The 26965-nt window shown below is 35.7% G+C and overlaps 1 protein-coding gene across 28 annotated transcripts in view; it reads right to left on the bottom strand.

Annotated features, from left to right (window-relative positions):
- BPTF (bromodomain PHD finger transcription factor) overlaps positions 1 to 26965 on the bottom strand; it is a 57629-nt gene that overhangs the window by 18792 nt on the left and 11872 nt on the right. For 9 of the 28 annotated variants that reach the window (XR_012676673.1, XR_012676674.1, XM_075169466.1 and 6 more), the window contains exons 2-19: positions 24851 to 25673; positions 17282 to 17505; positions 16363 to 16563; positions 15625 to 15813; positions 12755 to 12922; positions 12427 to 12632; positions 10866 to 11221; positions 10446 to 10577; positions 9764 to 9893; positions 8848 to 8983; positions 7410 to 7631; positions 4681 to 7108; positions 4323 to 4447; positions 3968 to 4096; positions 3519 to 3669; positions 2607 to 2730; positions 935 to 1187; positions 355 to 516 (exon numbers count right to left, since the gene is read on the bottom strand). Coding sequence is in view for 26 of the 28 variants with exons in the window: in XM_075169466.1 (XP_075025567.1) it covers positions 355 to 516; positions 935 to 1187; positions 2607 to 2730; positions 3519 to 3669; positions 3968 to 4096; positions 4323 to 4447; positions 4681 to 7108; positions 7410 to 7631; positions 8848 to 8983; positions 9764 to 9893; positions 10446 to 10577; positions 10866 to 11221; positions 12427 to 12632; positions 12755 to 12922; positions 15625 to 15813; positions 16363 to 16563; positions 17282 to 17505; positions 24851 to 25673 (6159 nt within the window). In the remaining 2 variants the exon portion in view is untranslated. The remainder of the gene's footprint in view (positions 1 to 354; positions 517 to 934; positions 1188 to 2606; positions 2731 to 3518; positions 3670 to 3967; positions 4097 to 4322; positions 4448 to 4680; positions 7109 to 7409; positions 7632 to 8847; positions 8984 to 9763; positions 9894 to 10445; positions 10578 to 10865; positions 11222 to 12426; positions 12633 to 12754; positions 12923 to 15624; positions 15814 to 16362; positions 16564 to 17281; positions 17506 to 24850; positions 25674 to 26965) is intronic. The other 19 variants (XM_075169471.1, XM_075169485.1, XM_075169472.1 and 16 more) reach the window with 10 other exon arrangements.

Raw genomic sequence — 26965 nt, 5'->3', positions numbered from 1 at the left:
ATGCAGGCATTAATAACTAAGAACAGCAGCTTTTTTTTTTTGTGAAGAAAGCTGTTTTGTTGATGTATAATTTAGATAACGGAAAAAAAAAAAGCATGCTTCATTCCACATTGTTAAAAATAAAGCTTCTAATTTTGCACTATGAAATGTAGACTAATTTATAGGCAAAAAACTTGCATTTTTCCCCTACAGACACAAATATGCAATACAGGGGGAACAAGCTCTAGAAACTTGTATATATAAAAATATTTTTTCCCCCTTCAAGTCACAGTTTACTTCACTGGGAAAATAGTGTCAATGGAGAATTAATCAGCAAGCTGGAATACATTTTAAATTCAGTTCCCTTTCCCCTACCTCCTTGAGTTGATGGCACATTGACGGCAACAATCTTGCTGTTTGCAGGGAGTGGCAGCTTAGTTATCACTTTCCCTGCCATCGTTACTGGACTGCCTGAGATCTGGAAGGTCTGCCCTGTGCTGGCAATGGTTGTGGCTGAAGTGGCAGCTGTGCTAGTGGCTATTGAGGTACACAGAACAGTCAGTTTTAGAGCAGAGTAATTAGTCAATGAAATGACTATTTTCAAGTACGAAACAGCAAACTACAGGATTATTTTTACAATCATTTTTGAATGCGTCATGCTTTCTTTGGTAAAGATTCTTTTTTGGAAACAGTACGTTACTTTCATTATCAATGATTACTAGTACAACAACTGTCAGTAATAAATGAGACAGGTCAGAAATAAGACTACCTAGCAAGTCTGAACAAAGAAAAATTAGACAGATATTATCTCAGAGGTGTCCTGCTGACTTAGCAAGAGAATTAAGAGCAAAGATAACAAGAAATGTAATAACGCTATATATTCTGGAGAAGGTGTAGGTGCTGTGCTGGAGTTCATCCTATTTACATGTTCTTTCCATGACAAACGGCTACTTACCTGTTGACGATTGGCCTTGTTTAACCCAAGTAGCAAAAGTCTGATGGAAATTCTTGTTCTGTTGGAATGTTACGGTAGCTGGAGAACCCACTTTTGTAGTAAGTACTACTTTGGTTCCAGTGGGGACTGGGCCCGCTAAAGGCCCTACCACAACTTTCTGTGCCGTTGAGACTGTAGTTGCAGTGCTGCTGGCGGTAGTGACTGCGGGGGCCACACCCGCTGCCGGTATCTGCTTCTGCTGTTCCAGCCGCTTCTACAGAATTTAGAAAAAAATTAAACAGAGGGATAATTAGCATTTTCAGGTTTTGTAAAATAAATGCTGCCTCTTCCCAGTGTTGAAAAATAAAGGACTCCGGTAGGATTTTAGTTCAAGTTGCAAAGGACGGAAGAACAGGCTGCTGGCGTTCCCTACAGCACGGACCCCTGCACCTGCCAAACTACAGCTCAGCCAGAAGTTTTCCTTTAGAGCATCTCTAAAATCCTCAGCTTATGTTAATTTCATTGCACATATTACTTTAAAGAAAACTTATTAATTAGTCTCAGATTAACCTGAAAGGTTAAAAAACTTTGAAAAATACCCATTTATATTTGGCTTTGACCACATGCATACGGCCTGCACCTGTCGGTAAGTGGTACTCCATCATTAACACAGAGTTTATTACTATCATTCCTAAGTTTCGAGCTGCCTGCACTGAGATCCTGCCAGTTACAGAAAGAAAGACTGTATCATTCTACTTTACCATTAAGAATGTAACTTTTTAAATTACTCTTTTAATTGTAAATCCAGTTTGCAGCTTGCTTAAAAAAATTAGGTTCAAATTCCCTTACCTTACACAGCAACCTTCTGTGCTATAACTGTCAAGAAGGTACATTTAATTTAGAGAGCCACTTTGCGAAGGGATAGTATCAGTAAGCTCTTTTAAAAATTCCAACTTATCTAACATTCTTCCCTATGTTGCTGGAATTATCTCTGTATTTATTAATCTAAATTTCAGTGTTTGCTTAGCATTGTATTGCAGTAATGCCCACGAATCAGAAACACTCATTCACCAGTAAAGTATTTCTTCAGGGAAGATGAAAGGAAAAAGCAGTAAGTTGGAAAAAAGCACAATTCTTAATAATGCATGTGAAATACCAACATGGCATTGGGTTTCCCAATTTTAATTGCATACATTTATATACACACACCTCTATACATACATATGTATCTCTCTCTCTCTCTAAAAAATTATCAATGAGCTTCATTCAGCCAACTTAAGATAGGATAAAATCAAAAGGTGCAATTTGAAGCATGAAGAACAAATGCAGTTGTATTCCCAAGTCAGCTATATACCAAGGCAGCTTTCCATTACACCACAGAACACTGTCGACCTTACCTGGCAATTGGTCCTTCTCAGCCTTCTTTTAAAATGGAAACAAACTAAACCTTTTTAAAGTGTTATAAATTAGGTGAAAAAAAAGGGGAACCAAAACAAATCTTTGCCTTAACCCCGTTTCAATAACGAGTGTGTATAGTGGGAACAGCATTGTTTGATGGCTTGGTTTGCACAGGGGATGGAAACTATTTGGAAAATGGTGCAAGATAGGGATAAACTTTATTTCCCATATTCTAATGCATGTGGACTACCAGTGCATAGTTGCTGACAGGTGGGACTCCCAATAGCTCCCCCACCTGCTGGGCAGCCAATCGTTGGTGTTTTAGTTGAGCCTCCAATTGGGCCTTGAATTCCTCTGCCTTCTTCTGTTCACTAACCTTAGCCTGTTGTTCAACTGCCTGTGCCTTTTCCTTCTCCACTCTGCAAAAGACACAACCGAAAGTATGTTATACCACCACATAAAATCCAACCATCAAACTGGATTTCATTTTATCCAGCTTAATTGCTCTTATAAGAACAAGACTGAAGATCACTGAAAAACTGGTCATGGCTTTAAAAGTATTCTGAAATAAACTATTGAAGTTGCATGCAACATCCCCGAAATATTCTGATACTAAACTACTGCAACACCTTACAGGAAACTATTAAGCAAAACTGGAATTTATAATTACACCTGAGACTGCAAACAATCTATGTAATACCATTAATTTAAAACAATTATTTCCAAGAGACTCAAAAATGTTGTTCCAACTCTAAGCATGCAGTACTGAAAAAAAAAATTCATTTTATGACTTGAATATTCTCAGGCTGAATTTACCTTTATTTTACTTGTACATATTCATTTTCTTTGTATTATAGAAGTATTTAAACACTACTGTTTAAAGTCATGCCAAAAGTAGCCTAAAGCCTTTCCATGCATTATAGTAATAGCCTTTTAGCATACAACAGTGATTAGTTCATACGCCTGGAAAAATTAATATATTATTAGTTCTAACAAATCTGTAACATCTGCATAAATTAGTTTTGGCTAATAGTTTAGCTTTACAACTTTAAGCTTGACTATCATTATCAAAAGACACAGTAAAAATGCAACACAGATTCGCTTTTACTGATTGTAGCTACCACGTTTGTGTTCTCTAGTGGGAACTTTTATTTAACACACACAAGTTAAAACTGCTTTCTTTAAAAGCTCATTTGAGTTCGTTTACCTTTCAGCAAACGCCCTGATCTCCCACAGTTCCAATTCCTCCTCTGCTACCCAACTTTCAATTATAACAGGGCCCGTTTGTTTGGGTGTTTCTGGCCTTTTTGGCCTTAGTGCACTTGATCGCAGTCCCTTCCTCTGGGGTGTTGGAGTTTCTTTAGAGAATAGTCAAAACACACACATTAAGCTCAATCATAAAACAAAATTAAAGTGTAAATCAAGATTTAGTGTCTCTTTCAGTCTCATTTTATAAACAGGAAGGCCTTTCAGCTTCGGATAAATCATGTCAAGTTTGTTAAATGCGTCATTTGTTTCAAATGGGCGAATGAATAGTTCACGTCAAGCTGTATTTGCTCCCTTGATGGTCTGAATTAACATAAAGATCCAGTTACCTTAATTTCTGTAGGAGCTTATGGGAAGGGGAAAAAAAAGAAAATGTATAAACAAACATACCTTTTGGAGCCTCTGGCACACCAATGGGACAAATAATTTTTCTTATACAGTACTCTGACCGGATTCCATATGGACCAACATCTCTTCGCTTGATTATTTCTGTTGTTGTAATCTCTGTTTCAGATGTTTCTACAACAAATTAGTCCCAATGCATTAACAACAGAAAACAAATAAAAGCTAAATCTCCGATCAACCTAATATACTCAAGGTAAAGAAACAGCAACTAGTACAAACTGTTGACTAAAAAAATTCAAATGTCATAGCCTTTACAGAAATGCTTGGAATGAGTGTAACACTCAAAATTAACAGCAAGAACTTTTGCATTAAGAAACCCGGAAATTTAAAGACATAATACCTGTACGCGTAGTTCCTCCCCCAGGTGGTGCTTTTGCTGCCATATCATCCCATTTGAGACATGCCCACAACAACCGCAACATAAGGCTCACTCCAGCCAACGATTTTACTGTTTGAAGTCGGTACCTAACAATAGAGTATTAATTATATTTTAAAATCAAAATGTATTTAAAATACCTAACCAAACCAATAGGACAAAGGTTTTCCATTCTACCTTTATTGAACAATACAGAAAATTATTGAATAATAAATAGCAAAATTTCCATGTTTGGGCACAAACATATGTATCACTTGTATTTTAAAATTCAATTAATTTAATCACATCCTAAACTTTTCCTCAAAAATGTAAAAGTAGGTACCTCCAAGTGATCCCAAAAGTTGGCCTTGGGGATGGATATGGCCAGATATCCAAGGCAGGCTTTGCATTGTAATTGAAATAGGGAACTTCTCTGATCCCTCCTTTTCTGGCCAGCTTTTTTAAGTCATCATTGGGTAAAACAAATATGCTTTTTTTACTGCTTTTGGTAACAAATTTTCTGTAAGATGGTAAGGCAGTTCCAGAACGAGTTTTTTTGGGTCTTGCAAATTTCATTAACTTCACTTTGTCTTTTGTAGAATATTCTTTGCTGACAGTCATGGAAGTCACCAACGTGCCTTCTGGGGTGGTCAGTGAATCGGTTACTGTTGTTGTAACCACTGTTTTACTATGCTCTTGTACAGAAATGACATCAACGTTACTGTCCGTAGCTGGAGTGGTGAGCTTAGTTACAGTAGTGGTGGTAGTTACAGTGGATATGGCACAATTTTCTGTAGATGATACTACTGTTGTTTTCTCATCATTAGAAGCTACAGTCTCTGCAACTTTAAACACAGTTTTGGATTCTGTAGACACAGTTGATGTTGTGGTTGTCACTTCAGTAATAACAGTTTTTATTTTACTTTCTCCATTAATATTTTCCATTTTATATGTCTGTACACCGTTCTGATCAGCAAAGTCGCTACTCAAGCTAGATTCCTCACATGAGGTTACAGGCGATGGAGCAACTTTCTTATCCTCAATTACTTCAGTTTCCATAGATTCTGTCTCACTATTCAGGTTATTTTCTTTACAGACAGTATGCGTTGGCGTGGAAGCAGTGCCAACAAAAGCAGATTTCTCAGGAGAAAGCTGTTTTTCTTCTATTTTCTGCACATACTTGGGAACTTCATCTGGTGGCTGAAGACTCTCTCCAGTTTCAAACTCAGGTGAACTCTGCAGACGTGACTTAGGGTCCACATTATTTTTGTCCTTTGTGTCCTCTATCATGATGTCACCATTCATGAATGGTTTTACTGAAGATTCCTTAAAAGTCAATGGTTTTATTTCATGTTCCGGAATGGATTTATTAATATTATTAACTTTTGGTTCAATATCACCCCCTGCCTTAGTTTCACAGGTATCTTTAACTAAGCAGTCATCATTTGATAATACTTTAATATCACGGTCTTTTCCGTTCATTTGAAATGCTGACTTTTCTTTTTCTAAGTTTGTCTCAGTTTCTTCATCTTTATTATTCTTTTTGTCAGTAACACTATTTAGATTTGTCTGATCGAGATATTTGTTTATGGTACTTGTCTCCACTTTCAGTTCCTGACCTTTCTTTTGACCGTTAGCCTCAGTTAGTTTAGAGCTCATTAAATCCTCATCAACTTCTACCTCATCCATATGTTCCAGAGTTTGACTTTCAAGGTTTCTTTCAGAAATTAGCTCTGTTTTAAATGGTTCTAGATCTTTACTAACTGATTTTTGGTGAAATATGATCTTGTTTTCAGATTTACTTTCAGTCTTTCCTGGAGCAATTTCTTCCTCCATTTCACTTTCTTGAGAGGACATTGGTTCAATATGGCTTTTTATCATACAATTGTTTTCTGGATCTTTGCTCTGCTGTTCAGAATTCCCCTCTGAATCCGTTTTTTCAAGAGTGGCCAGAGCATCTTTTCTACAGCTGCTTTTGGTTACCACTGGCTCTAAGTCTTCACGTTCATGCTGAGATACTCTGGTAATAGGTAGTTTTTGTTTCAAAGGTTTTTCGCTTGCTTCTGAAACATCCAATTTGATTCTACCTTCTGCATTTGTTTGTTTCAAGCCATCCACAAAAGAACTCTCAGAATCTCCAAAAACCTCTTGTCCTTGACACTTATCAGCAGTCATAGATTCAGGGTTGTTTTCTTTACCATCATTCTGAATGGAGCTTTCACCTTCAGAAGATTGAGGTGAGTCTTCATCCAGTAGCTGGCCTTCTCTTTTTGATAGCCTGTTTGTCAAAGGCAAAGAGGGTTCATCTAGCTCACCAGTTTTGGTACAAGAGATGCTGCTGATGGGCAAGCAGTCCTGTTCTGCATCTTCGGTTTGGGTCTTATCTGAAATATAGGTTTGATCTTGGGAAGACATGTCAAACTGGCTTCCTTCTTTTACTTTTCTCATTTGTAGCTCATCTGTATTTTTCTGGGGGCTTACAGATCGAATGCCTACTGTTTTAGCACTAGCCTCCAGTTTCATCCTTTCTAGACGTTGTTTTTCTTCCAGCGTAAACTGTTTTATTCGCCTCTCAAGTAGTCCATCTAATTTTGATGATTTTACTTTCCTTTTGTAGCAAGTCCTTAAATGAAATCCCTCGCTGACATTGATTATATCCAGCTTACAGTGACTATCCTCATCTTTTATGGGGGGTTCAATTTTCACATCATCTACATCCATAGGTTCTTCCTTGATGATTTTATCATTTTCACCATCGATTTCTTTTTCCACTGTGAAGAAGAAATAACTCTGAATCAGTAAGGTCCCCTAGCAATGAATATCGAACTATTTTTACATTAAGTACCAAGAAACAAATGGACCTTTTAGCATATTAACAGATTTCAAGAAAAAGGGAACAAAAACTTTAGATACTACTACAAGGGATAATAAGCAATCATTTAACTGAGACATTTTAAATGTCTTGACAAAACCTGTTACACAGTTTTTCATTAGTTATTTCTGAGGTCCTATGCATTTACACATGCAATGTTGTAATGAATAGTTAGTTTTACAATAACTTAAGTATATCACCTTTGTCTTTTGCATGATCTAAATTTTCAGAAATGGTATCAACTTCTACTTTTTCTTCACGCGACTTTTCTTCTTTCACTTGTACTTTCTCCAAGGTTTCTGAAACATCTGCTTTGTCTTTTGCTTGCAGATCATGAGAATCCTTTGTTCTGTCCTTCTCTATTTTTACCTTAATTGGACCTTTTCGTTTATCCAAGTTGCATTTTTCATCTTCGCTCTTTGCTATTAACAAATTAATTAAATGGTTTAAATTATTCAGAATATTTTTTATACTTTGCTACATTTTAATATGTTAGTTTACCTCTCAAATAATTGACACATCATTACTAAAATTCAGAAATATAACTAAGTATACAATGGTAACATCATAGATTAAGCTTAGTGCAATATTGAATAATAATAATAATTTAAAAAAAAAAATAATCTAAAAACCCACCAGAGATAAAAACACTTCATTTACATTATTTTTTCCAGGAGTCCATGTTCAGCTTTTCTTAAAAAAGAAAAAACACCCCCACTCCTCCCCATTTTTCAGAAAACTAAATACCACTTTCTGAAAACCCGGCCTATTAAGAGCATATTAATTCAGACTCTGAAAATTCACAAATAATTTTTAATAATTTTGATTTCTACAGTTAAGCCAGAATGGACAGTAGTATTCAAATGACTTTGTGCTTAACACTGTAGTGGCTATTAATTTCAATACAGAAAGCAAAATAAACGTAATTTAACAATCATATAGACAACACTAAAAGCAGCAGCATCCATTTTGTGTTCGATCCAGTTAAAAGCAACAGGGAAAGTATTACATCAATACGTGAGGAAAGAAATAATTTTGATACGTAATATAGGGTTGGCTGCCATTTTCTAAATTTTAAAAGGAAACTCAAGATTAAGTTTATTATAAATAAGACTCATACGGTTCAGGATGCATTCTAAAAGTCAACTGTGCAAAATTTTTCTTTTTTAACATAAATCCTTGGAACAAATAAGCGAGAAGGTGTGTTTTGAACTTTTTAGAGAAATAGATTTCTTCCCCTTATAGAACTATTGTTTTCAGATAAAATTGGTTAATAGTATTCTGTCAACACGGAGGGGGGAAAAAAGTGTATATACACACCAATATTTTAGATGTTACTTTTTGCTTGTGATTATCTACATAATTTTTATCTATCTTTAATTTAAATAAGGCTATACAAAGCTGTACAAATATTACTCACAACTTTGTAATTGAAATAATTTAATGTAGCTAAAAAATGTCTATGACAACTGAACTGTTTATATCAACAAAGATTAGCAGAAATCCACAAAAGCTTCTCTGGAACACTATTTATAACAAAGTCTTCATAAGAAATACCACATGCAAATAATTAACTGAATAAGCAATAAAAAGCAGTATGTTTGTAATTAAAAAAACGTAAACAATCCAAACACTTACTTGGTAGCAACTTTCTGTAATTTGCATTAGTATTTCCAGGCAGTTTGGGCATAAACCTGTGGACGTGTGTTTTACTAATCCAGCTCCAGCCACCATATCCCGTTACTCTGTATTCCTCTCCTTTTTGCTTCCAAACCTGTTAAATATTTTTGAAATAGTAGTTTTAATAGTGCTATTTGCTGCATTATTAATGTATACATCCAAACCGAAGATGATTTTTTAAAAAACAAAACAAAAACTTCAACTTACAGACTTTTTCAAGCAAGTTGAAGCATATTTGTGAAATAACGTACTGTCTAAAATTAAAGATATATTTGCTGATAATTAAATTGATTCTATCATAGCAACATCTAAAAACAATTTCAATTTCATATAACAGTCAGAATCTACTTACCTAAAACCTGAAAGATTATACAAGTTTTTGAATCAACCTGTGTGTTTGTTACAGCAAATAAATTTAGAGTAAAGAACCACTCCAACAAAAGTATTTAGTATCTACTGTAGGAGAATATAAAGGGGTTTCTATAGTAGTTCCCATCATATAATATAACCTTCCAAAGTAAAGGTAGCTAGGCTAGCTTTTTTGCAGGGGAGTGGGGATGGGAGGGGAGCACTGGATGGGGACAGACATACAGACAAGATTCCAATAATCATCTAGAACCCTTCCATTACGAATGGCTAAGATTTTTGCAGACAAACATGTGTCAACTCAGGCAGTGTCATTAAGAGCGTAATACATGTCAAATTTAGTTCAGACTAAGATTATGTGCTTGAATAGGTGGGCATGGTTCCTACTTCAATGGCAGGGAGTAACGCAATGACATTAAAATTTTAAGTTTAAAATTAAAACAGAAAAAGAGTAAGAAATCAACAATTTCTGTATTGTTTTCGATCTTCACACAAAATAAAACCTTACCTGATGTTTGACAGGAAATGTATATTTCACCCATGTAGCTTGCTGCATTGTTTCTTCTTCTTCTTGTTTTCTCTCCTTTTTTTTAACTTTCTCCTTTTCTTCTCTTTCTATTGCTGTCATTCTGCGTAATCTAATACATATAGATTTAAGTACATTTAAGTACAGGATCTTGTAAGCAAATATAAGAAGTCAAACAACAGCATATACTACCCCTCTGAATAATTTTAAGTATCTGAAGTTAAGAGGAAAGCCCAGTATCTGGTTATACGTATTACTTGCAATAGGAACACCGCTTTTTTTGGCTATTCCAGTACGGCAAACACAGCTGCCTGCAACTGTGTCTAACATCAGACACATTTTGCTTCTGCTCCTATGACACAAGGAGAGACAAAAGACAAACTCCACTGAACTGAGTGTGTTGAAATTTGCTCTCCTACTCTCCCAAAGTTTTATCATTTTGAGACTGTGGCTCAGATAAAGAAAACAAACTTGCTTTGCAGGAGCAATGACACTACAAAAATCTTGTCATGTATTTTCAGTGTTTCTGGTTGAGAAAAACACTTCAAGTGCTGAACGACTAACTAAATTTAAACCTAATTCTTACAGGCTTAGAGGAACTAGTAATTGTAAAAGAAAGTAAAGTTCTCATATTCAAAAAGATTTTTATGTTTATTTATTTTACCTAGTGTGCCCCAACGATTCCCGCCAGATTGGCAGCATGACAACCGGTTTAATTGCACATTCCAATATAGCCAGCGCTAGTGCAAATTCTCTAGGTTTGCTGCACATCTGAACAGCCTTAATCCAGTTAGACCTAAATTGGAAAAAAGATAAAAACCTGAAACATACACATGCACTAATATAGCATGCTATGTTAATAAGATTTAATGGTAGGATAAAACCTCCTGTATTTTAATCTTTTACTCAAATGTGCAATCCTTATAGCCAGCCATCACAAAACACAAACATGTTATATTTTAATATGCTGAAGCACGGTGCTTGGAAATCACTGATTTGAAAAAACAAAGACCGTTGCTTATTAACACTGTTAGCAAAAATACAAGTAAAACAAGAGAATATATATTTCCATTTATTAATTTACCTGTGGGAAGCCCAGTTAGGGTGAAGGAATGATGCCGGGATATTGTTTTCTAGCTGAATAATAGTTAGCCTCAAAGTGGATATGGTAAGAACTTTGGACCCATGTACAGACCCATTCCATTTGAACTCTCCAGCAGGAGTCAGACAGAATTTATGCGAGAGATGTCGTCTCTTGTCATGGTCCTCCCTGTGCTGGTGCTTGTTCAATGCGAACGAATTTGTGGCATACTGGTTATGATAAACACGATACTTTCCCTCTTGCCCTAATTTGAAATAATTGTTTATATTTCCTTTCATCACAACTTCCTTCTTTGTGTTCATTCGTGAGACTTCACCTTGAGAGTTGACCACCAGAACCTTGTGAAAGAAAGAATGATTTTAAAGATTCACTTAAGTTTCAAATATTTCTATTTACTTTTTTAGGATTTAGGCTTCAACTGTCTATATATAAAATAATAAAAATACCTTGCATCAGTTTGCAGAAGCAAACAACTGTTTATCCGATACACTAAATATATGTACTTCATCACTGATTGTATATAGATAGGATATTCCCAAAGATCAATTTTAACATTAAAAAACCACGCCATCCAGGCTCTTGAGGAAGTCAAACAGGAACCTGTTTTGCTGTTCTGAATTATGCCTATTGAGGGAGACAGCTTTGGGAAAATCACTAAACTTAACTAAGCTTTCTGTGAAACCCCTCCTTGGTAAATCACAGAATTCATACATGTAGCTAAGCAAACAAATATCTTTGACTTTGAAAACATGGCATGGATAACATCACTGGTCTAATTACTCATAACTGAGTTCCAAATTTGAGAGGTTTGTGAATAAATATGCTAAATGCTAACTTACAAAGAAAAACCAGTTAACAAAAATAAAATTAATACACCAAACAATATGCAGACAACTAACTGTAATGAACTCTGAACATTCAAACATTTCTTTCCTGGAGAAACTGGGCTACTTAAAAAAAAAAAACAACCCACCCAAGCCAAACCACCAAAAAACCAACAAACAACCTAAAGCCATACAAAAAAATTACACCAACTGGCAGACATTTGAGAGAGATTTCACTTTCGTCTGCATCAAGCAGTGCTACAGTTTTGCAATGATTGTCTTTAAATGACCATACTCCGCCAGTATAGATTTGTTATGAACTGGAAATGTGGCTATTACCTAGCTATTCAAATAATAATCAAACACGAACCACTGTAAAGTTGTAGTTTTGGCATACCAGTTCTGAGAAATTTGATGACAGAAGTGGGAGAAAATGCATATAATTTATTACTGGCTATACAGTAAACAATTTTCTAACTTTTATGACCAGCACGTTAAAGGAAAGGAGGTGCACTGAGTCACTGTCCTACCACTCTGTAGATAGCAACTAAGAGAGCAAAAGCAAAGGAGAGGGAGGAAAAAAGCTTCCTGTGATATTACAATTTCACCATTTGCTAATTTATTATTACTACTTTTTTTTTTTAAGTACCTCCATAGTCTGCCAAAATCACTTTTTTATTTTAAAAAATATTATCAATTTTCTAAAACAGTTTTCGTACTTCTTTGAATTTTCCAAGATGTGCACAAACCTCTCTGCCTTCTTTATATAACTTATTTGCTTCATGTGCTGCAGCAGCAACCTGCTGGCTTTTCATCTGGCTCAACTTGCTATCTGGATTTCGTAATCTTGTGAGCATTCGCGTCGAACCTGGCGTGCCTTTTCCTGCGCCTGGAGAATCACTTCTTTCACCATTAGATTTCTCTCCTGCCCAGGGAAAAAAGACTTTTAAAACAAACTTTAAAATTGGAAGTTTTCTACTGATGCATGAGAGTTATACAGCAAAAAGAAAAGATGCATAAAATGAATGTTAGAGACACTATTATTACCTATGTCCTCTGAAGTCTGGGATCCCCTCTCTGCATTTTCAGCATCGTCAGGCGTCTTAATGGAATCATTCTGCCCAGAGCCCAACTCGTTGCTGTTTTCAACATCTGAATGTAGAGGTGCAGCAGATGCACTGCTACTGTTGCTAGAGATCATCTGACCAGTTTCTTCTACAAAAGAACAACTTCATTTTTAGTTTTTCTTTTAAATTAGATCAATGCAATTTTTACTAGCTTTAAATTTTTCATTAAAAAAAAAAAACAAACAGATGAACATCTTTTGCTGGACTAGAGAGAAATACCTATAAAATATTAATTCCTCCAGAGCACTGTATCCATGAAAGTATTTTTTGTTCTGTTTCAAGCAGTTTCATCTTTTACAGCTCTGAAGAACTGAAATTCATACTTGGATGAAAACTGAATATGTTTTAAATATGAGACAATTTTTTTCTATAGATGCACACACAGAGAACCCTCTACTAAGACTTTGTTTTGCTTTTAGAATGCAGATTTCATGAAATTTGGTCTTCCTGCAGCTTCTATGATTTTCTCTCTTTTCATTTTCTTGTGCTTTAGCTGTTCCTCAAAGCATACACCTTTCAGTTGCCCTCCAGTTTTCCACCAAGTCTTCATCTCTTCTTCATCACATTAATTCTGAGGAATCCCACAGATTTCAGTTCAATTGGCACCACTCTGTATCTAAACTCCTCCCCCGCAAACTTAAAATATCAGCCTCTTCCTTACAATCTGATGGGTCTAGATGTTGCTTCAAGCTCAGAAAGACAAATGGGTTCTTGGTCCTCAGTTGTCCTTCTTACTGTCTGTCTTGGCAGCTGGGGCCATTATTGCCACCTCACTGGTTGCTAAGGCGTACTGCCCGAGTACGATCTTTTCGCTAAAGCATCAGTGAATTGCAGCTACCTAGAAATAAATTACTCCAGTTTCCCAGTAAGAACAAGCCATCATCCCCCAAAATAGCAACGTCTTCTTGATTTTGTGCAAAAGACACACAGCTTAGCTTTTTAAAAAATACAAGATTTTTCTGTTTCTAGAATTCTTCCAAAATATCAGGGATTCTGCTGTTATTAAGAAAGGTGACAGAACAAAAACTCCTTTTTGTGAAATACTCACTCCTAGCAGAAAGACGACTAGGTAAATATTCTGGGATTCTTAGAAGATCCCTAACCTGAATGCATCTTGATCTCTGGCTTTGCCAAGCAGGTGACCACCACTGCTCGATCCATTTCCCTTTTTACTAAGGGGAAGAATGGAACCATTTGTGGCGCCTGCTGTTTGGAGGAGAGCGGAAGCACCCAAACTAGACTCTTAATGAAAGACTCGCATCCAAATTGCATTTAACAAGGATGGCGAGAGACACATTCTCGTCTAGCTTTGCATTTTACTCTTATTTTCCCCCTCTTCGGGGGTAGCTGCCTCACTGGTACTGGGTCAGTCTCTCTCCCTCCCTCTGAAATGAGGGTCTCAAACTGAAATTTCATAATAGGAACACAAGTATCACTATGAATATAGTAAATTATGACTTGAGGAAGAACCCTCTCCACACACACACCCCTTCCTACCAAAAAAGCCCACTAATTTCAAAAATAAGCTAGAAACTTTAGAAGGAGAAAAGTAAACCTGTGAAAGTATAATAAAGAAATAATGATAAATATATAAGTGAATCTTTAAAATAAAATATGAACCCATAAATGTGTCTGCCACAAAGTTAAAGGATATGTATCTTTTCCATTCAACCTCTATACAGTTATTTTAACTTTAAAATGGAATAAAAAAATATGAGAACAGGCAAAAATATTTGGTCAAATATCTAAAATGTATGCTTTTTGTCCCATGCACTAGGACATTTTCAGTATTAAAAAAGTGTATTATGAGGCTTCCAGATTATGGATTAATCTTAACTTTCAAACAAAGTTTATTACAAGGTTTGGATGCATTCACATTTGCAAGTTCAAGAACTGCAATCTGTATCTGAATGGAGAACTATTTCTGTAGGAGAGAAAACATTTACTACCACTTTTTAAAACATAACACACTGAGTATAGCTACATCACAGATTAGAGTATTTTTAGATTTTTAAGAACTGAAAATAAAACTCTGATCATTTTAACAGCAATCAGATGTCTAGAATAACATTTGGTTACGTGGTAAAGCTTGTAGTAGAATATAATTCTAATTGTGATAGAATATAATTCTAAAATAGTACACTGATAATTTATGTTACACCTAATCAGGTCCCATTTATTCCTAAATCTAAAGTTTGGGTTTGTTTCTTTCTTTAATTAACTAGTGTATATTACTACTTTTTAATCACTGACATGGCAGAACAAAACACATTAAAATACAAACAAGAGCCTCTGTGCTTATAATTCTGAAATCTGTTTAAAATTCCTAGCATGACAACTTTAATTTTGACATTTCAGTGCAATGGTTTACGCATGTGAATGAAAATACTTTGTTTGTTAGTAATTTATACAGTAAATGAGAGGTTAAAATAATAAACAAGCCAGCAGCAAATTAGAATTTGTAATAAACTTTGATAGGATGCTAACAATCATTATGGATCACTATGGAAAAATAAAATATACAGAAAATAGAACATAAAAAGCTTAGCCATAGTCATCTTTGGAAGGCATGGAAACAAAGGCTAATGTCACGGAGGACCACAAATTTCAAGCACTAGTTGCAAGAAAATTAACTTTGAAATGTTAATGACAACGTAGCAGTAAAGGATGGCACTGCAAGCAAACAGCATGAGTGATATGCGCTGTGAATGGTTTTAGTGGACAAACCAGATAGAAAAACTTAACAGATTCCCCAAATTACAGAGGCATTGGTAACAGTGCCTTCTGTACCTGAGAGTTCCTGAGGGAGCTCTGATGCCACCTTCTTCTCTGCCACGTTGTTGCTATCAAGGGTTTCTGACTGACACCCCATTGCGTTCTTCCCTTCAGAGCAACTAGTCTCTCTTGCAGAAGGATTTGTGTTGCTGTCATCAGTGCTTGATGTCACAGAGTTACTTTTATCCCCAACGACTGTTGCCTCTATAGTAAAACGCACAACAAAACTTTAGGGATATTCTTTAGTATGTCTTAGGATGTCATTTGGCATCATCCATAGAAAGCAACTGCAGCAGCTTTGTTTGTCTGTTCGATAATGCTGAAAAACATCGAGCTTTTTCCTTTCCTCTCTCTTTTTTTTTTTTTTCCTGTGTGATAGTATTGTCTCAGAATCAAAGAACAAACTATTTAATTCTGATGAGGAAAACGATGTTAAAAATGATGTAATATTGCTTACTACAAACATGTTTATGACAACCTGTAAGTGCCACCTGTACCTCAAGCCAAAGTATCTACAAGCTAGCTGTATTTAACCTGAAAAGTAGGCAAATTGGTGAAACTACTTAACAAGAAAAACAATTATAACATACAACTACAAAGGAGCTGTATTACTTAAAAAATAACTTAAAGAAGCATACAAAAAAGCCCACAAACAACAAACCCATATTAACACTTAAAAGAAACGTGAGGATCTTAACTAAAGATTTACTTTACTTAAATGAAGTTGTTAAAGCACAGTCATAGTTTCTTTACCTTCTGTTTTCACTTTTTCCACATCTTGCTCAGTGGGCGTTTCCTCAGTTTTATCTTGGTCTCCAGAGTCTTCCTTGCCCCTCTCAGCATCTATCTGGTCATTATCAACGTCACTTTTGGCCTTTTCTGCTTCGTCATCTGCTGTGTTTTTATCTTCCACTATTTCTCCTTTTCTTGCTCTGATAATGTCCAAAATTTCATCTACAATAGAAAGTATATTGTCATCAATAAACAAACCACCACCTACATAGCCACTGAGCAGAAATAACATGACATAAATACTACTTCTTTTCAATCAGACAAAAAATAACATCCAACTTCTTACCACTTTTCCCCACTTAGAAGAAACAATTCCCAAGAATTAATTATTGATTTCTCTGTTATGCATTTATATAGTGATGACCTAAATCCATTTTTAGACCTGAATATCTAATCTTCATGTCTTCCCTAGAACCAAAGTTCAAACCTCCACAGATTTATATTGCTCTTTATTGCTCCAAGGTAGATAAATTACGTTGGTGGGGAACCGCAGAGGAGATATGCATTCTTCATAATATTGGAGCTCTAATATTTTTGCCACTCCAACTCCCATTGGATTTTTAAATGTTTATGAGGAGTTATATACATACATGTATAAAAGACAGTACATCAAGAAACATTTGACAGTTAACACAGCTCCACTCCAACACCTGGAATGATCACAATCTGGCACGCTCTAAGCATATCAAGAATCCGAATCATTCAGGACATCCTGGAATAATGATATGTAGTCCTACAAGAAGTCAGCACTACCTAGCCGTGCTGGTACCCGCATGATGCTTCTCCACCAACTTCTATAAACTTCTTATAATAAAATAAATATAAACTAGTATTTGATTCGAAGTGCAACATCTATTCCCATTAAACAAAATATTCTTACCATTTGCTGCAGAAAGGAAAGATTTGTTGCTGCCTCTTGCTTTATTAGTAAGGTCTTCTGTCACATCCATGTGCCGATGAATTTCTTCACGCATTTCTTCCAGAGTTTTGCATAGGTCAGCTTCCCAGTAATCTTTGTCTAGGCATTCAATTAACTCTGCCAGCTGTATCTTTGTGCTATAGTACCAGATTTTCTTATCTTTCTCACTTTCTGAATCTTCCTCTCTGTAAGAGTATTTAAAAAATATTAATTTAAAAATATCTGGATAAGTGACAAAAATGAGTATCAGCCTACTTTTTACAGAGAACTATTAAATGCCAATACCTGAATGTGGATAAACAAATCACTTAAGGACACTCATATGCACCCAGTTCAGTATCCAAATACTCCTTTCTCACTTCTCTCCCTTTTTTCATCCCCTCAGAAGTTCTCATGAAACCTGCCGCCGGAAAGCTTTAAAACTGGTTTGTCCAATCTGGCAACAAGGTTTATTCTCATTATATTTACTATTACCGTAACCAGTAATCTACTACTAAGCCTCAAACAATTTGCAATGAAAGAAGGTATGGCTCCAGAATCCATAAAGGGTAGTGTTTCTGACTGCATATTCAGGAAACAGAAAAGTTAGGAAATTCAAAGTGTAGAATGTAATATTCATAAAATATTTTGTATTAGCATCTCTACGGCATTCACCTGTGAGAGCACCAGTAAGGGACAAAAGAATCATAATACGATCCTTTGAAAAGATCAAGGGATTTCCACGTTTTTTTATCTGGGGTACTCCATGACACCACAAGCCTAGACCGGACCACAGTTTCAAAAGCATCTCAACAGGGCCACCAGACCCAAGCGAGCTCCATAAATATCTCAGATAACAGGCTCTCCCAGAGCGCTGGAGAGCGCAAGGAGGACTCTCCAAGCGGTTCTGCAGAAGGCTGCTCGATTTCAGCTTGGCTTGTTAGGTCCTGCTGCTCAGCAGCACCACCAGATCCAGGCTGGCTGTGGGCAGGACCACCATTTCCCAACACACCCTCGCACTCCCAGTACCGTGAACACCGTATGGGGTGACACAATGATTTATCAGCCTGGCCCTCCCATGTGGAAGAGGAGCTAAAGCACTGCTACACTTGCACTACCCATAAAAGCATTCTAGACCTATGGCTCACTAATAATCCTAAACCAAACTGTCGACAGGAATGGAAAGCTGACTGTAGTTTGAAAGATCTACCCTTGTAAGGTTTGTTGTGTGGTCCTCTCTACTGGCTGCCTCCACATGGCTTATACATTAAAGACGGTAAAAATTGGCCTCAGGTATTCAGAAAGCCAAACAACCGTAAGGCAACTTGATCATCGTCTATGTACTATTTTCCACATTGTATTTACGAAACAACTGTAATATTCACAACTCAATCAGAACACTACTAAAATAAGGTGGTTATGAAGTTAATAATGGCAATATTACTCAAAATTCAACTACTAATTTGTCATAACCATTACTACAAAACAGACTTTTGGTTTTGATGATAAAACTTGGTGTATTGCAAAGAAATACTATCGTTTCTCTCATAAAGGCCTTTGCTCATGAAAAGCAACTAATTCTACTTTACCCATTTACTCCTCTAGGCTACCAGTAATTTTCCGTTAGTTTTAACAGGTTAGCATGGTTAAGTTTGACAAGTTTTCTCAGAAAACAGCTCATTTCAGGAAGACTGCACTACTACACATCAAAAAGTAACAGCTGAACAGTGACAATCATTTGACTCTATGGAATATTCTATGCCTGTAGACTTCCATGTTAAAGAAGAATTATTATTTAAACCATATTTCCTCTAAACCAAGAAAGTTATTTACTAACAATAATAGAAATGGCAGCACCTTTATTATTGTTTGTGAACAAAAGCCACAGAAAAGGAAGATAAAGGCAAATACCCGAAAACTAAGATGGAAGGGGAGATGAGAACGGACGAATACAGCTTTATACAGCAAGAGGAAAGAAAAAGATGAAACAAAATGCTTAAGTAAAAAGGACAGGGAAAGTATGGCTTCTGAATTTTCCCTGGGAAATGTCCAATGGAAGTGGCGAGAGCAAGACATTGGCAGAGCAGCAGTTGTAAAGCTACTCTGCTCCTTACAAACATGACTCCAGAATAACACGCTGTCACTAAGTTTATACTTTGTTTCTTAGCTCACCAAAAAGGGAACTTCAACCTTTCATTTTGAACCTCTGGCTCATTATATGATTATTTGCTAGATAAATATGCCATTTATACATCTTCCTGTATGACCTAGATATGCAACAGGTATATAGTATCATCACTTTATATAGTATCATCACTCCATGAAGTAAGGCTGTGCTAGTACCCATTTCCCAGACAAGCAGCTCGGGCATAGAGGCTGGTAGACCTTGCTTAAATTTCAATGGTGATCATCCAAGTGTTTTCTTCTTTCTCCATTTTCTCCCTCTATTTAGCAAATCTGAAACTTCTACAGCTATGCTAATGCATCCAGGATGCGTATGTATGTCATCCAAAAATCCCAAGAAGCATCTGTCTTTTCCTTTCCCATCAGTTCTTCCTACTGTAGTGTTACAAGGTTCCATTGGACTGGAAAGCAATTAGCTGTTACCTTCAATTTCCCTATATACCTCAAGAAAAAGCCTTCAGTACCAGTAAAGGTATGCTATATTACAGGCCAATAAAACCCAGAGGCACACTGAAGAATCAAGACACTAGACCACAAAGAGAGAGTATTCTGCAGAAGGCACCTAGAGCTAATTAAACTTTCCATGTGTGATTCGAGTCCTACCCATTAAAGAATTGTTCAGATAATACTCTAGAAATGGACAATGAGGTTATCCAAGAGTATTTTATTTCCCTTCTATTTCATTTATATAGGGTTTTGAGCACAGAATTTCTCTTGAATTGAAGGCTATCACAACCTGAGTAACAGAAGTTCAGGAATTAGCGTTTTCTCTTAACAAAAGCAAAGACAGAAAATGAAATGGCACAAGCTTGCTGTTATGTATGCTTACACGAAACTCATCTTTGGTCAGACTTCTTTTCAAGATTCAGGTGTATGCCAGTACTTAAATAATACTGTTTAAAGTACTATTTATAACTATTTAATATTTAGATTCCTAACTCCTTACCATAACTTCACTTGGAGTGCTCTTTACCAACTCACTGACCGTCAAAGAACTACCCCAGAAAGCATTCTATGCGATCCATTTTGGCAAAGTTAGTTAAGATTTAAATTAGCAATTAAAACATTTAAGCTAACTTCCCTGAACACCTTCTTGCGTTGGCTAACTGGACACTACTTTTACCCTTTGAAGAAATCAGAAAGGCTATGATAAAAAGAGGGAAAGATGCAAGTCTACACAAGGACCGATTCCCAATGTTTTTCTCCGACAAGCCAGACAGATTTGCCAGGTTGGTGCTGGACAGGTCTACTTAAGTCTCCAGGGGACTCAGTTGAGTCACATACATTAAGTGAGGACAAGCAAGGGTGAAAAGAATCACGCGAATATTTCCTACCTCTTTCAGCCTCCTTCGCTACCAGGAACTACTCACTGCCAGGCTTTAGAGGCAAGTTTTAAGACTGAGAAAAATGACAAGATGCTAGAAACTTTCAAGTAAAGTAATAACGAAGTAGATACACCCCCTCCTGAATTCCACGCTGATACAATTAGAAACTGAAGAATTCGGTAAATTGTTTAAAGTAATCTTATCAAATGAAGATCCAAACCCTTTTTGATTTATTGGAGAAAATAGAGGAGGACCCACTAAGACATAAACAGCATCACAAATCTTGCAGGAAAAAAGCTGAAATGGTTTTTGACAATCGAGGAAGATACATACAACTCAGGAATAACAATTTGTGTCTTATTTCTGCTATCAAAATGAACGCCAAACAATGTTTCATTATCTTCTTTCACAGACATTTGACAAGTCCAATGTATGTCAATATTTCTAGAAAGATAACTTGTTAAAACACCGCAGCAGTTTGCTAGGAGAATGCAAGTGAAAGTCCTACATTTCCTGACTTGTTAATTTGCAAAAATAACCTTCAAAAGCAAAACAAATGCAACTGACCCAGAGATATCATCCTAAATTTGTTAACAGCTTGAAACCAAAACTCAGGAATTAATTTTCTCTCCCCCTCCCTTTTTTTTTTTAAAAATCTTGCTGATATTTGCTCATGGGGATGTATGAGAGGACACCTCCTCAGTGTCCACTTTTCCAGACTTGTAAAACAGAAGAGGTGGAAAAAGAAACAAAGCCACAATGATGAGCTTAAACAAGGCTTATTACCCTCAGCAAGTGATGAGCATGGAAATAAAAGTATCAGTGAACAACAAATCTAGAAAACCCTTTAAAAGATGTGAAAACCAGTGGCATGATGGATTTATAACATTTATAAGGGGAGAGGGGAGAAGTAAAAAGCCTAAAAAACCCTTTGAAAAACAAAAAATTGCAAGAATTTAGGATTTCAGTTCTCTCATCCCTCTGGACAAGATTTGAAATCAGTGTTTGTGCAGATTATTTTTAGATTTATTAGTTTCCTCTGATGTATTTGATCACATGACATTGGTGAATACACTCTATTCACTTTAGTAAAGTTGATATGATAATATCATTTCATGAATCTCAGGTTTTAGCATTTGGCAGTTATCCTTTAAGTTATCCTTCGTTATCCAAGGTATCAGGTGTGGTTTGATTTTGTTCAGTATATATATGCAAAACGGTTGGTTTTGCAATACAGCATGCTTACTAAATCTAAAGGACGTTAAATACTGAGAGTAGAGAGTTTAAAATCTATGTGAATTATTGAAGTTGTATTTCCCTGGAATTTCGTTATGTAGTAAATACTTTTGTCCCCTTATGAAGTGGCTTTAGCATAAAGTTTTAAGGCACATTATGCACAAATTTAATTAAGTCAAAGTTCTGTGAAAAGTCTAGTGGAATTGGTTGATTCTCTACACGCCACACTGCACTGCTAAAGAGCAGATCTACTGCTGCAGATCTCCCAGAACAACTGTCTATCTGTTTTTTCTTCCAATTCCATCAGGAGGATTTGAAAAATTTTTAATCCAAACCACATACTTCAGAAAGAACTTGTTTTGGAAGCATGCACAGGTACATTTACACTAGCAGAAGGCATGATATCTAACGGGAAGGATAGGAACCAGCAGGGAAAGAATCTTTCATCCTAGATGATCCTCAGGAGAATGCGAAAAAAAGCCAGGAAACAATTAACGGATGAACCACATTTCTCTTTGTCTTTGTAAACATAAAAATACTTTTCTATTTACGTTTTGAAATATTTTAATCACTAACAAAAAAATCAGTAAAATGGAAAATCCAATAAAAATTTTTATTTTGCTGTATTGTTTACAGTTCTCATCTATTTTGATTTGAAATGGAATACTGATGTATTTTCTCTTTAACTAAATCCCAATTAGGATACAAAATTTACATTCATAAAACTTGATTTATGATTTCTGAAACAAGTAATTTGCCCACTGAACTCCTAACAGGAATGAAAAATCATTTAAAAAAAAAATTCAATACATTTAACCTTTGAAGATGCCTTTTCTAGTGCAGTAAAAATTACTACCAATGTACTAGAGAAAAAGAACTTTCACATGTGTAGATTTCAAAGGATCAAGAAACATCTGCACGATTTATTTTAGTTTAAAATATGTTGAAGTACTGCCTGTATCAAAACCTTCTGAACATCAAATATTCCACTTCATTGGGAAAAAAAACATTGTTTCATAGATCAAGTTTAGGCAAAAATAATTACCGACCTGCCTACATATTGGGGGAAAAAAAGGCCTGCCTATTTATCTCAAAATCACCTCCTGAGTGAGTGACTCTGGATTTTCTTATGTTAACTCCCAGACCTTTAATGGCAAGCAAAATATAATTGTTCTGCCAATACAGTAGAGCAGTGAGAAAAACCCATCTTCGGAACAACCCTTTCCTCAAGAGTTTGAAAGGAAAGATACAAAAACCATGCCCAGAGGAGACTATCTGTAAGTTATTAAAGCACATGTAACTGGAGCAAAAAGAATATCAGTTACATGTCTTCCACAACCACGCTTTTTGTGAAAATCAAACTTTCAACTAATTTTCTGGAAACAGAAGGTAGAAAATTATGTACGAGGAATGTAAGAATTAGGATATCAACAGCTTCAGGCTGACCATCACATTCTGCTGAACCACCTGAATGATACACCACATACTACAGAACATGTCAGTGAGTATAAACATAGAGTATTTAAAAAAAAAAAAAAAGGTAAGAGTATAAAAGATTCCCTGCATCTTTTAAAAGATTACTTGACACTACTGTGGCATTTATAACCTGGAGAAACTAAAAAAGATTAAACATGGCATCTTTTTTTACAAGTGTGAAAGAAGAACACAGGAAACAGAACAGTGATAATTAATACTTAAAGCATCAGCTAACAATACATTAGAGAAAGGGCACTATATTTTAAAGGACTAAAACGAATCCTTAGAAGTGTCTTGTTTGCAAGATGTAACGCCATCAACAGTCCTCACAATCCCTTTTAAAGACACTGGCTATTATCTTAACATTCACTGTAATCTGTTTTGTACGAAATTCTGTTAAGGTATCCAGCTGTGGCTTATTTTCCCCATAATACTGAATGGAAAATTGTATTTCAAGAAATCTAGTAAGATGTCTTTATTTTGCCTAAATTAACAATACCATTGATTTCACTTAAATACTATTTTTCCTCCATTATGAGAACGATTACTTAAGAACAGTCTTTTTTAAGAGACTTTTATAAGTGTCTCATATAGTCTTCAGCTATTTTCCTGTGAAAAATGTAGAAGTACTTTTATAATTTCAGATTCAACTTTTCAGGTAAAAAAACAGGGCACAACGCCCTCACCTAACAAGGGTTTGATTATTATTAATGTTTTGAAATACGTTAGTATCTCAAGACCAACCAGTAACAGGAAACTCTGTTAAACACACAAAGTAGATCTCTTGAAGACAGGCTTTTCTTGTATTTTGACTTTGTTTACACCTACAGAAGTGTTCACATACAACATTTTCTGCACTTCTAGTTAATAGATATGGTGAATATCTTCGAGTGCCTCTGAAAGTCTCAGCTTCAAAGGCAAACCATCAAACCAGTACCAGTATCTAACCACCAAACACTAGCTAAGCAGGTGATAGTACACCACAACTAATGTCCTATACACGTGATCACAAAGAGAGTTAAACTACTTTTCAGTAACTTTTACAAGAAACTGGAGAGTTCTCATTAAAATTCCCTTTCTTTTCCTCACTTTCATGTGTTTTAGGCCCTGGTTTTTCTCCCCTTTTTACAAATAGATTATGAGAATATTTTTGAGAAAATTGATGGATTAATTACATGGTCTTTAGAAATCCACTTACAAAACAGCAAGCAATGGTCTTATCTAAAGAAAGAACATTTTTAAGATGGCAACAGCAACTCAGAAGATATATTAAAAATACATTCAATACAATATTAGTGGTCAGAAAATACTAAATGATTAGTTTACTTACATAATGATTCTTCTGTTCAGGAACCAATATTTTCGTCTATGTCTGTCATATCCAATAGGTTCATGTCGAATGTATGGTTTATTTTTTTGGATTTCAGCAACACAGTCAGTTACTCCAGGCACCTTATGTGCTACGCAGACCTCGCACTGCCATTCATCTTCCGGTACCTCTTCAAGAGGTGGTTTCACGCACTCCAAATGGTACACAGCTGAACAAGTTTCACAGCAAAGCAAATCCCCAAGTTTGTGACACACCCTACAATGATCATCATACTGAATAACACCTTCTGACATTAACTCTTCACGTGCAATGTTTGTTGTAAGAAACTGATCCACTAAGAACTGCAGAACTTTGATTTTATTTTCTACTGGTCCATAAGGATAGTCCTCTGTCTCTTGGTAAGGAAGAACATGATGGTATTCCTTGTCACTCTCACAATATACCCGCAGAACCTCTGGCCACGTCATTCCATCTATGAAATACAAAGTGGAATTAACGCTATCTTTGAGGTCAGCAGGTCCAAAGGTAGTATTTGAAGTGTCTTCTTCACGTAAAACTGCTTTTAAAAGCACTATATGCATCTCTGCCATAAGTGTGCACTGCTCTTGACTTACCAGAGCAGCACAGAAGTCCTCAAAACGAAAAGGAGAGAGGCGTAAAACAGTGCCAAAGTTCCTTAGTACCTCATAGATGGCAATAACATTCATTATATGCTCACTAGGCACCATTAAGTCCTCTGAGGATTTAGGAAACTCCAAGGGTGGGATATCTTTTTCTTCCAATATTGGAGAACGAGGACGATGCACTCTTTGTCTTCTCCTACCTGGAATAAAAAACAACAATAAGAATTTTGCCATTCATAGGTCAACATCTTTAAAGATCTATCATCGACGACTGTGTCAAACTTTCTAAATTATTGCAAATTAAGGATTCACATCTTCACAGTTACGTAGATGTGATAATTCAGCTAATAATCTTATACTTTAATCAACAGTATGAAAATAAAATACAAGAGATATCTGAAGTTTTGCTTTAGACACTTAGAGCAGTTGCATTTCCCATACAATATACATCTACTGTATCTTTAAAATGATGTCTAGAATTTCAATTGTTTAGATTAGTTAAAAAGAAAGACATTTCCCTCAGCCAAAATATTAATTTAGAAATTTTTCTCATTTTTATTCAGCATGACTAGTTTATCATTTCTGCTTGGAATTTTAACTTTAAACTTGAAGAATCAAGCTTCAAACAGCAGATATTTTGTATTAAAATATTGCGGGCTATTCTTCTATCCAGCAATAGCGTACAGGAAAGATCATTTCAAGCAGATGTCTTCAGACATCAATTTCAACCAAATTAAAATACAAAAGAGAACCTAAATCACTTCGTCCACTGCTTTCTAACTAGAGTATTTCTCCTGGATACCTACATGCCAGAAACAAAAGTTAAACGTGATGTTTTATGAAAATGCTTCAGGAACTCACAATTAAAAAAAAAACACAAACAAAAAAACCGCAAAACAAAACAACCACCCCCATGCTTCAATAAAACAGGAGAGAGAACCACAGAATGAGAAGGAGGTAGAATTATGGAATGACAAAGCCTAACAAAAAGCTAATCTGAAGAACTGTTTCACTACCTAAAAGAAAAGACACTGAACATAATTAATTCAGTCTCAGATGGTAATTCAGATGAGATTCTATGCTTTCTTCCCTTTAATTCCACTATCCTTGATGCCAAGCAAAAGGAAAAACAAAAGAGGAAAGTTTCTGTATGTGGCACTACTAGACAGATGAAATATTTCAGTCTTTATCAAAATAAGGAAAAAAGTATCCAGCTACATGCAACTATTTTGCAGCTATCAGTTAAAGTATTATGATGCACTCATTAAACCTACTTCGTTTATTAAAAAAAAAACCCACCTTAATCAAGTTTAGACAATCTCATAAAGTAATCATAAAACTATCACCTTGGTTAAAAACCAAGAACCGAGATGAAAACTTTTTCGGTCCTCTGGTAAGATTCTGGTCAACAACTAAATTTCATAATTATCAATTTTACACAGAGAAGTGGTCGGCAGAATGCATTTTATTCACAGAGAAAATCCAAAGGAAA

The sequence above is a fragment of the Calonectris borealis genome, chromosome 20 (genome assembly GCF_964195595.1).
Source record: "Calonectris borealis chromosome 20, bCalBor7.hap1.2, whole genome shotgun sequence".
NCBI classification, from domain to species: Eukaryota; Metazoa; Chordata; class Aves; order Procellariiformes; family Procellariidae; genus Calonectris; species Calonectris borealis.
The sequence above is the reverse complement of the archived record's forward strand: the minus strand, read 5'-3'. Positions and strand labels throughout refer to the sequence as shown.